This window comes from Lipotes vexillifer, unplaced genomic scaffold (assembly GCF_000442215.2).
Source record: "Lipotes vexillifer unplaced genomic scaffold, Lipotes_vexillifer_v1.1 scaffold751, whole genome shotgun sequence".
In the NCBI taxonomy this organism is placed as follows: domain Eukaryota; kingdom Metazoa; phylum Chordata; class Mammalia; order Artiodactyla; family Lipotidae; genus Lipotes; species Lipotes vexillifer.
In genome coordinates this window covers 912,208-923,769 of record NW_006799727.1, presented here as the reverse complement: position 1 = coordinate 923,769, position 11,562 = coordinate 912,208, and the positions used below count along the sequence as shown (strand labels likewise).

The window sequence follows — 11,562 nt, the reverse complement described above, 5'->3', positions numbered from 1 at the left end:
TGTGTGTGTGTGTGTGTGTGTGTGTGTGTGTGTGTGTGTGTGTGTGTGTGTGTGTGTTTAACACAGCAGGTTACCATCAGAAAGATAAGCACATTAGGGAAAGTAGTTCTTTCTGGCAGCAGCTCCCCTTCTGAGCTTTTGTTTAGCATATAACTGAGTGTTTGGAACAAAGATGAGCCCTTTTAAATCATGGACATAGAGATTAAATTTTCTGGCTGTGTTGCGGGTAAAGTGAACATTAAATAAATGAGTGGAAGAAAAAGGTTGGCTCTCCTGGTGAGATCCATATTTAGGTGCCATTTAAGGGCTTTATCAACCAGTGTCTCATTTCAATACAGGGATCTTTTTTTTTTTTTTTTTTTCCATTGACAAGTCCCTGAACCCTAAAACAGACTTTCAAATTTCCCTATTATTTAAAATCAAGATTAGATTAAAATACTGTTCAATTTCCCTGCATAGTTTCATGACACAAGCCCTACATTTTCCTTCCTTGCAAACAGAAAACAATTTATAGCATTGTTTTTCAAAATGTAGTACACAACCCACTGGCATCGGGATCATAAGAAGGTATTTTATAAATCCAGATTCTTGGGCCCCACCTCAGGCCTCCTGAATCATAAACTCCGGGCGTAGGGCCCAGAGAATCTGCAGTTTTCAAAGCTCTCTGGGTGATTTTAACGCACGGTAAGGTTTGAGAACCACATACTTAAAAGGCATATGACTGATATCTTTAGAATACTACCTTGATTACTATATACTTGTTGAATTAATTTCTAAACTGAAAACCAGAAATAATTAGGAGCAAATTATTATTTGCAAAATGTTCTAATTTGTCTTTTTAAAAAATGAGATCTGTATGAATTTATATCAACTCCAGGAAAGCACAGAAGCCCCCAAGAACTAGAAGCGATGTTCCAGAGAAGCTTCTATCGATTCTGCTCTAAACAGATTTCCTTTACTTTTTAAAAGGGAGGTTGGAACTTGGGCACCAAGGTCTCCTTCTGCCCGCACAGTTTTTGGATTTTCAAACTAGCACGATTTTCTCTCAGGTAAATTTGATGGAGTTTCCGATCCAGCTTATCAGTTAGGAAGATTATCAGAAAATAAAACATCAGGCAAATGAAGCAGATCTAACAAGAAAGGAAAAAAACCATAAACCATGTTTACACAGAGAGGGTTCCTGGCGGGGACCTGGGTCACTGACTGAATGAGCTGCCGGGGGCCACACAAAGGTATCGGGTTTGGGATGAGAATGAAGATGAGAAGATACAAACAGGTGGAGAGGAGGTTCGGTTCTTGAAAGAGAAGAGGAGGAGGAATCTGACACTAAAAACATGAAAGAGAGAGAAAAAAACAAAAGGATAAAGGCAAAAAAACTTTAGAAACACAAAGAAAAAAAATAAACTGGCTTTTAATATACTCACATAAGCTGCAAAGAAAATGAGGTCATGTAATACACAATCATTCATCTACCTGACAAGAGAATACAAGTGCTTTTCGAAGCAAACAAATTTGCTGTTTTTTCCACTGGTTATTTAATTGTTCTGCAACAACACCACGGCATAGAAACATCTCAGGTTTACTGGGCACAGATCCAGCAGTATGATCCATTGAAAATAATACCTCTTTAACCTAGAATACCCAGGACATTCTGGAGGAAAAGAAACTATCTGCTTGTTTGGAAAGGATTAGAACTTGACTTTTCCTTGATTTGTTTTTTATGAGAAGCACTTATATAAAGTTTACTTGAAAACTAAGGTCTTCCTAGGTGCAGATACTGAGGTGCAACAATGGGTCAGGTCCCCGAATCGTGACAATGGAGTCTAAGCTTGCTCAGCTGGTCTAGGGTTGGGTCCACTGGCCGGGCGCTTTGAAAAGGAAGCTATTACTGTCACTTCCACGCCTTCAGCTGGACAGATACACAGCAGTAGGGAGAACCACTGCAGTGACAAATTAAAATTTTTCCCAGACAAAATGGATCAAACTTTCAAGGTAAAAGAATCACTACTACGGATCGGTGTCTGGTAATATCTACCAATGATTAAAGATAAATCTCCTTACTCCACTTCCTGTTTTGAAGGCAAAAGGAAGAAAAAGAATTCTTTTTCCTCCTCTATTTAAGGAACTAATTTATTCCGAAGAAAAGACAATGATTCAAAGCTTCAAAGTTAAATGACTGTCACTCCATTTGATTCCTCTCTCTTGATGGCTAGGACCTACTGGATGACAGAGGTGGGGGGAAGGGGACCCAGAGGTGATATTAGAAGGGAAAGCATATTCTTTAAGGGTTTTTTTTTTTTCTGTCTGCCACATCCATTTAATAAAGCCAACGTCCACTCTTTAGCCACAGTGGACTCAGCTATAGTCCAAAGCTTCTAGACATGGGTTCCCCTTATGTTATTACACAGATCTGCATATGGACAATTTCAGAGGTGGAAGACCATACCCCAGTTAATTATTCACTTTCCAAAATCAAGAACACTGAGCCTGTACTGCGTAATGACCCAGATGTACAATAATGGTATCTCGGTTATATTTTTATAACCGAGCTCTCATCTGTTTGACATATACACTGAAATTTTAACAGGCAAAATACGATGTCTGAGATCTGCCGCAAAATATGATGTCTGAGATCTGCCTCAAAATAGTCTACAAAAACTAAGTGTGGGACAGCAGAGATACAGGAAAAAAGAATAGGAATTGTTGAAGGCTGGTGGTAGGTACATGGGGATTCATTATACGAGTATTTCTATTTTGGTATGCTTGAAATTTTTCCACAGTAGAAAATTTTTTTAAAAAGGAAATAAATTTTAGTTCTGGAAGACAAAAACAACAATCCAAGAGGGCCTGTGGCTTCACAGAGGAGTCTACTGCACATTGGGTGACTCAGAATTGGCAGTATCACAACCGTGGCAGGTCACCTCGGCTTTGGCCACACGTCTTTGCCGGCTGTGCTCTGGTCGGACGCATTTCGAAAAGCAGAGAAGCACGGCAGAAGCCTGAGGACGTTCTCCCAAACAGATGCAGAGGAATCCTCAGGGCATGTGTAAAGGGACACGTCACAGGGGCTGTGCAGCACGTATATGGTATACTATTTTCAAGTCAAGGGACACGGGAAATAAGATCTAATCTTATTTGCATGGGAGGGTAAACAAAAAGCTAATAAAAAATGGTTATCTTTAGGGAAAGGCAAGATGGAAGGGCAGGGATGGAAGAAAAACATCTCTATGGAACCTTCGGAATCAGAGTTTGAACCAAATCTGTGGGTCGTTCACGATACAGGCAGTCCTCACTGATGCACTAATAAGAACCGCTGCCCTCCTGCGACCACCCACGGGCTGAACTATCTAAAACTGGGCTTTATTAATCAAGATGGAGGCATCTTTTCCATTTATAGGCGAGCCTTCCTAATTTTTAAGTCTCTCTGATTTTAACGATCACTTCAGAATGTTTTACCATCATCTATAATCAGTCTGCAACTGATAAGGCCTGCTAACATGGCCTTCCGTTTCTCTGATTCCTGGCCTCCTGGGTAAGTAACTGGTGGTGTGAAAAGCAACGATTTGGGGCTGTGGGGGCAGGGCTGGTGAGAGGAGTCTTGGAGGGCGTCGTGTGGACGTACAACCACACCAACACAATAAACTGGTCACTGGCCAGCGCCTGGGAGGCTGTGGTTTGGTCCTGTTGTCCAAGGGCACCTGCCCCAGTGATCCAGACTCCAACCCCCCAGGCTCCAGAGTGAGGGAGAGCAGTGTCCACTACGGACAAGGGGCAGCGACCCCCGACTCTGCCATGGAGACACACCTCGGCTGGAAGCTACGGCACCTGATGTTTAACCCGAAGTGGGAGACTCCTGGAGGCTCTGGGGAAAAGGTCCCAAGGGGCAAAGGGGAGAATGAATCCCAAGGGCCTCACTCATTTTCTCCCACTGTCTGTTTTTAATGTGATGTGGATGAAAGTCTCAGACCTCAGGGGAAATTAAGGTCCCGATCAGCTGGAGGGGAAAGGGGTCTGAATTTACTATGAGTGTCCTCGCAGGGTCCTGGGGGTAGGGGAGAAGGGGAAGCTGGCCCTGGGCAGCCACAGCAGCTGTGAGCCAGCCGTAGTGACTGTTACCTCCCTCTCTTCTCTCCCCGGGGTCCGAGCCTCACCTCTCAGTGGCTAAGGTCCTGACAGCCTGACCTTCCCTCTCCTGCAGCGAGGGGGGCTACACACGTCCCTCTGGCAGGTCTGGACCACAAGCAGAACTCTGCTGTGCCATCCCAGGTCAGAGTCTGCCTGGTTCGCCGTCTAAGCCCACCAATGACTGCCCCTCCACCCAGGGGCCAGGCTACTCCAGGGGCGAGTTTCTCTGTGGCCTAGCTGGCCTGCACTTTGAGCAGTGGCTGCAAGCCCTGTTAAACTGCACTAATTTATAATTCATGCTGCTTCCAATGCCCAACACTCTTTTGACCTAGGAGCCCCAGGGCCCTGGGATCAGGCTTCTTCAGCCGACTTTAAATTTGGTAAAAGGGAGACTAGCACAGGAAGGCAGGCAGCTGTGAGGACGGGCTTGGGTGAGTACCACACCCGCTCCCATTGCCACCGGGGGAGAGATTTTCCAAGGATGGCTGTGCACGCCTCGGGGCTGCTCTCTGGCTCTTTGGAGGGGCTTGGTCAGGAGGCGGGACCCGGCACAGTGCAGGAGAAAGACCCGGAGGCTCCTTTCATGAAATCGACCCACAGAAGACCAGGCGTACCCAGACAGCGATTCAGCCTGACCCAGGGCCCTCTGGGGTGGCAGGAGAAGCACCCCAAACAGCTTCCAAATGATGCTCTGGAACTATCCCCGAGGCTCAAAGCGCCGTGGATTTCTTTACATTTTGTGGGTCTGTCGAGTCCTCCGAATTGCCACTGAAAAGTCAGTATTACTAGTAAAGTTACTTGTTTGGAGTTCTGGAGGTCACAGAGGTATCTTTACCCCTCTGTCCTTAGGCAGCTGTGGAAACGCAAATGATAACTGAGGTGTAAATATCTGCTCCGAGGCAGTAAGTGCCACAAGCTTCCTCGTGGGGTCAGTAGATTCAGAAGCTCTGAACCCACCTGCCTCTCCCTGCAGGGTTTCTTGTGGGGTTGTGTGAGTTCATATGTGCAACTGATTAGAAACCAAAAGCTTGATTTTAGCAAGGTCTGAAATCTAAAGAAAGAGAAAGAAACAGAAAAGCAGAGGGGAAGCTTGATGGGGATGGGAACAGTCTAATTTTAGTTTCGAATTTTCGGCTCCAAGAGCAAGGGGAAAAATAGAAAGATTTCAAAGAGCTGTGTTGGGCAAGTAATATTCCTTCCCCCCACTGTGAACAAACACTTGAAAAAAGACACTGGAGAAAACGCACCTCAGGTGAGAGCTTAGCCTATTTGGGTGAGGACTTCTCCCGCCCCAGGCCCTGGTGGTCTTCATCCCGCGCGGCTTGGGGCCAGGCCCCGTGTCCCTTCTGGTTGACACCATTTCGGCCCCTCTGGCTTTTTATTCTCACCTGTCTCGGGATCGCTGAAGTCTGGCAAAGTAATTGTATTAAGCTGTCGTCTGTCAGCAATGGTTCTATCTAAGAGGCTGCTCCCACGTCCAGAATCACTGCAAAACACAGCTACAAATGTCAGTCATTTGAAGGGTGGGCAAGGGAAGGAAACAGAGTCAACCAATCCCGACTCCTGAAATGGAGCAGAACCTTCTGTGCATTTTTTCAGCTTCTTCAGCACCTTTCCACTCATCACCGGGCATCCTGCTTCCCCGCCCGGCCTGGTCTGGGATTCCTTTCAGGATCCGTATCACAAACACGGCTTAAACCGCACCCAGGGACCCAAGCTAATTTTCGTCTCTTTTGTGTCATTGTAAGACACAAAAATGAGAACTTCGAGCCACGTTCTCCATCCACCGTGTGGGGGAAACTGATGAGCATTCTGTGCTGGTAAGTCTCAGGCTCATCAAGCCCATAAACACATCATCCTCGAGCTGTCCTTAGGAACCAACGCTCTACACCAGTGCATCTAAGCCCTGGCTGCAGAGAAAAATCACCCAGGGCATCTCTAAAAGCCACTGATGCCTGGGTCCTGCCCCAAACCAAATAAATCAGAATTTCTGGTTTTCAAAGCTCCCCAGATGGTTCTAACGCACAGCCAAATTCAAGAACCACTGGCCCTTCCTTTTCAAAGGGTGATCACAGCCACGGCCTCGTTTGTGTCTTATGAACAAGCCTTTAATATAAATGGCGTAGGTGATACCTCTATTTAATAGACAAGAGAGAGGAGGTGTGAGGCCCTACACTGAGCTGGGTGCTGGCAGAGTGGCAGCTACGGCCCCCTTCCAGTGTTCCGGAGCTGGAAAGGCTGGGCCTTGGAGAGAACACAGTCGCGTTTTGGCAGCAGCCTCCAGGCCGGTGGTTCTCATTAGCTTCCGGCACTGAAGCCCCCTCTCCAGGCTGCTCCTGCGTATAGTAACGGGATCAGCCCCACTCCTTGGGCGAGTCACTTGGGAGACCACATCGGGACTAACGGGAATGAAACACCGTTAAGGGCCCTTGGCTCAGAAAGACTTTTTTTTTTTTTTAATTCTAAGAAGCTTGTAAGTAAAAACAATTAAACAATTGCATTCTCCTTTCCTCTATCATGGTATTCTATCAAAAGATGCATATCTGTCTCTTGAGGCTTGAGCCTTTAATGCTTTTCTTTGAATCCATTTTTTTTCCCCAATCTGGGGGCTCTACAAATGATTTTTTTCGTTAAGAAGTTCAAATTCCACAATAAAGGGACACAGTTTCCTTCCTCTATGCAGCTGTTGCTAAAAGTGGTGCAAACAAGATTTGCTATGAAACTTAATATGGTTTGCAGGCTGCAATTTCCACGTCCAGTGATGTAGTTAGAGAAATCCACAGGAAACAGAAGGAAACTTGCTTCAGTACAGACTGGTTTGTCAGCCTATACTTATGACATCACTGGATGCATGCTTTTTGGAATCTGTTCTATTAATTATTTCCATGACTGAGAAACAATAAATGTCTCTGAGCAGAAGACAGCATAAAAGTACATGCAAATTTGCATTAATCACATTAGCAACTGAATACTTCTCGCATTGATCTATTCATGCATGTATTTTTAACATAAATATTACAAAAAATACTACAAAAATATTACAAAGAGTTAATTAGCTGAATGTTGCAATGGCTCCCCACTTAGGAGTTTTGGGGAAGATCTTATCTCAAAATATAGTGAAGTTTTTCATCACCTTGGGGATTCCAGGACACACAATGAGGTCTTGGAATTGCCAAGGAAGGATCTGCCCGGGTTTTCAGTGGACCAAATCACAGTAAGTGGATGGGAGATGTCTGGTTCAGCCACAATCCTCCAGGCTTCTTATTTCACCAAGTATCAGAGCACAGGGTCAGCTGCTGCATGTCATGCTGGGTCCTGGAACCCAACCAGGAGTCTGGGTTCTTATCCCACATCTGTCACTAATGGTAGGTCACTTTGAGCAAGGCCCCTTTCTCTGTGCCTCAGTGACTTCCCTGTGAGGTGAGGTGGCCTCTTCTTCCCACACAGAAGTGTGTCAGGCTGAACTGAGGTCATGGAGACAGAACATTCAGAAGAATTATAACTTCTGGACACACGCCAGGTGTCCTTATAAACACCATGCCTCCAAACATGCATCAGGGGTCAACAAGGCCGGCTGACTTATGGAGACAACTTATTCCCAACTGTCTGGTGCAACGGTAGGTGTGGAGAAGCTGAGTTAAGGACCTCCTACTCCAGATGTTATAAACCCCAACTAAAACGAAGATCTTAACTTATGAACCTCAGCCAGTGATAGGGACACAGGACCTATTTCCCTTCCACCAGCTGAGAAACAATATTTGGTTACATTCCTTAGCTTATCTCCATAGTTTTTGTTTATCTGCATAGTATCTGTTGCTTATATAGCAACAAATAACTATTCACAATGGAGATGCTTTCATTTCCACTCTGACTGTTGTGACTGACTGAGAATTTTGCTGGATGCTTGAAGCAGGTTTTAGTTCTTTGTTTATATGGTGCAGAATTTGCCTTTGCCATGATTCAAGGATGTGGAAGGAGGGGCAGAGGGAGGCCTGGCCTCGCTCTCTCATTCTGGCCAGTGTCTCTCCCGCAAGCCTTTCTCTCTCCCTCTGGGACACATCTGCTTGGGCACCTCCGTGGACCACCTCCCCCTACAGCTCAGTCACCTCACCTCTTCTCTGCCTGGCCCTTAGGTGCCAGGACCACCTCCGAAGGAGGATGACAGGAAGGAAAGGAAAACCATTACTGGTCAGCGGTGTTAGTAGAGGGTTTAGGGAAAGGAAACTGGAAGGAACCCCAAATCCACCGCACATAAGCTGCAGAGATCCACATATGTAGATGTACACATCCAGGTAATTTCTATTCCCTTAAAGAAGGACTAAAAATCCAGAGTATACTGTACTGATGGTTAAGTTATCCTGGAAACTGGAAAGCTTCTCTTGGAAATCCTCTAACACAGCTACACAGAGATTAAACACAAGAGGCAAGCTGATGGTGGACTGGGAGCCAGAACCCTGGGGTCCTTGTCACAGCTTTGTCCTTTCCCAGCTCTGAGACAGTGCCTGGCACACAGTAAATACTGATGTAATAGAGGGGCATTGGATAGGAAACGAGAACATTTCCCAGGCAACTTAAGCCTGGATTACATGAATCAAGGCAAGTTCTCAACATTCCCAAACTCAATTTTCTCATCAGTAAAATGGGTCTGATGTAACACGTCATTTGCCCATTTTATGGGGCTACTTTGAAGATGAATGAGAGCACACTTTGTAAAAAGAAAAGTTCCCCCGAAACACGGATGACTACTAGCGTGAAATGGGGTTTCCGGGGCTTCCATGGTGGCGCGGTGCCGTCTGCCGATGCAGGGGACGCAGGTTCGTGACCCGGTCTGGGAGGATCCCACATGCCCCGGAGCAGCTGGGCCCGCGAGCCATGGCCGCTGAGCCTGCGCGTCCGGAGCCTGTGCTCCGCAACGGGAGAGGTCATTGATTGGGTATACCAATTTTGTTTATGTATTTATCAGTTGATGGGCATTTGGGTTGTATGCCAGAAAGCTGGGGGGTGGACCACCAACCCCAGCTGGATGTTAAAGGTTAGCAGTTGTAAGCATATCACAAAGGGACAACCCAGAGACCCTTTGAAAGAGGTGTACCTACATGTTAATTAATGGTAATTGTTTTGGGGTGGGGAGGATTATAGGGAATTATTTAAATGCTCTTTATGCTTTGCTGAACATATGGCTACATGATGGAGATGGTCTAAGTGGCAGTGACAAGAAGGGGGAGAAGTAGTTAATAATAAAAAATAAAAATAAAGGAAAAGGGCTTCCCTGGTGGTGCAGTGGTTGAGAGTCCGCCTGCCGATGCAGGGGACGCGGGTTCGTGCCCCGGTCCGGGAGGATCCCACATGCCGCGGAGCGGCTGGGCCCGTGAGCCGTGGCCGCTGAGCCTGCGCGTCCGGAGCCTGTGCTCCGCCAACGGGAGAGGCCACAACAGCGAGAGGCCCGCGTACTGCAAAAAAATAAATAAATAAAAAATAAAGGAAAAAAGGCTGGTTGTCAATTCAGAGAGGCAGCATGGGTGACGGAGAGAGCTCTGATGTTCGGCAGACCTGGGTTTGAATAATAGCTCTACTAGGTGTTTAATTGAGAAAACTAGGGCAAGTTCTTTAATAAAAGTGAAGTGTAACTTCACTTTAATTTTCTATGAAGTGGAAAGAACAGCAGCTTTCTTGCAAGGCTGAGGCAGGGGTTGAGGAGAACGTATGTATAAACAGCTTAGCACGGTGCTGGCACAGAGAAGGTACAGCGTCCCTTGCTGAAGCGCTGGACCGTCTGGCGAGGCTCTGGTCCGAAGTCACACTGTCTTAAGTGGCCAAGTCAACGTGCACAAGAGCTGAGGGAGCTGTGCACTTCACCAGGAGAGAAAGACGAAACGTGAGGCGGGTTTCTGTCCTAAAGGCACGCAAAGCTGCAGGCCTCGGGAAATAAACCCAGGCTTCTGAAGTGACCAACCCCTTGCCAAACGTACACTTGGGAGAACGCCACCCACCCTTTGCTCACAGCAGGAGAAGCGTTCTCAGCCTGCAGGGACCGCTCTTTGGCCTAAGGCTCCGCTCAGCGACTGGCCCAGAGGGTGGTGCTCCTTCAAGCAAGAGTGAAGGGGAGGGACGGGTCGCAGAGAACAGGAAGCGAGGTCTTGTCTCCATGTGGCCCTGTTACTGCCCGTGTCTTCTTCTGCGCCTCCTTGTCCCACTGCTCTGGAGGCCTGTGCCAGCCCCTGGGTGGGGCTCTTGGGGGTGGCGAGCAGTGGGACGCCCTGGGAGGGTGAGCACAGGTCCCTCACAAATGAGCACACTTAGAAACACGGGCGCCTGTGCCCGGAAGTCAGTGAGGACCTTCTCTAGCTGGAAACCAACCACCCCCTGCCAGCATGCTTTCTGCTCAGTTTTCACGTCTTTTATTAAGCAGGGATGCTTCTCACCCTCTTGTGCATGCGTTTCTATCCTCCTCTAAAGCCCCGCGTGACCCGACTTGAGGCTGCTGGGCCCAGAGCCGCCCTTATCTGGAGAACTGCGGGGTATCCTGTCCCCGTCAAGACACTACCCTCCCCTCTTCTGCTTTATTCTACTGCCAGGGTCACGCCCTCCCCGACTGCACTGGGGAGGATGTCTAAATCTGCACACTGGTGAGGGCTACAGGAGAAACATTTATTTATATCCCAGAGAAAACAGAGTTAAAAAAACAAACAGGAAACTCCTTAATAAGGGGCTGCTGGACTGCCAGCACCCCCCCCTGCCCAGGCTTTGGGAGTAGCTGGAGGGAGCAGTTCCGTAGAGCTGATGCGCCCTCCACCCCCCCCCACCCCCACCCCCAGCCAGACTCTGCGCCCGGAGCCAGGGTCCCCCGCTGCCTGGCCCTGAAGGATCCTTCAGGGAGCCGAGCAAGTACGGACACAGCCCAGGCATTTGGTTAAGTGTTTTTAAAAAGCTTTCCAGTTCTGCTATTTTTTCTTCTCCTCACATGCAATACTCTTGGTTGCTAAGTGGGAAGAAACGTGGGGAGGTGGGAGAGGTGTGGAGAACTGAGAGAAAACTGGCAACGGGAAAGCTGATGGATTTATTTTCTCACTTCTAAAGGGGGTATAGACAAAAGGATGTGCTCCAGTAGGAAGCAGCCAGCTCGGGGAGTATCGCCTGTAGCTGGGCTCGCGGCAAAGACCCTCCCTCAAATCCTGCTGCGTCTGGTAGTGGGGACTTTGGGACATAAATATGGACATTTCCTATTTCTGCCTACAGACTTAGAAAAGTAGAATTTAAAAAAAAAATTAAAATGATCTTTATCTCCAGAACATACCCACAAAAGGGAAGAGGCCAGTTTCACGATTAGCTTTTCACCAAGAGGAAGATGGGCCCCATGGGCCTGGTAACGTGCCACAGGCTACGGTTAGGAAGGAGACTCTCGTGTAATACTTGTGGCTCGGGCTCTGCAAGGGGGGG

The 11,562-nt window shown here is 47.4% G+C and overlaps 1 protein-coding gene across 2 annotated transcripts in view; it reads right to left on the bottom strand.

The window, feature by feature from the left end:
- TTC7B (tetratricopeptide repeat domain 7B) overlaps nt 1–11,562 on the bottom strand; it is a 245,588-nt gene that overhangs the window by 54,568 nt on the left and 179,458 nt on the right. The window contains exons 16-17 of one of the 2 annotated variants that reach the window (XM_007471885.1): nt 5,514–5,611; nt 1,168–1,326 (exon numbers count right to left, since the gene is read on the bottom strand). In XM_007471885.1, the coding sequence (XP_007471947.1) occupies nt 1,168–1,326; nt 5,514–5,611 (257 nt within the window). The remainder of the gene's footprint in view (nt 1–1,167; nt 1,327–5,513; nt 5,612–11,562) is intronic. The other variant, XM_007471886.1, reaches the window with a different exon arrangement.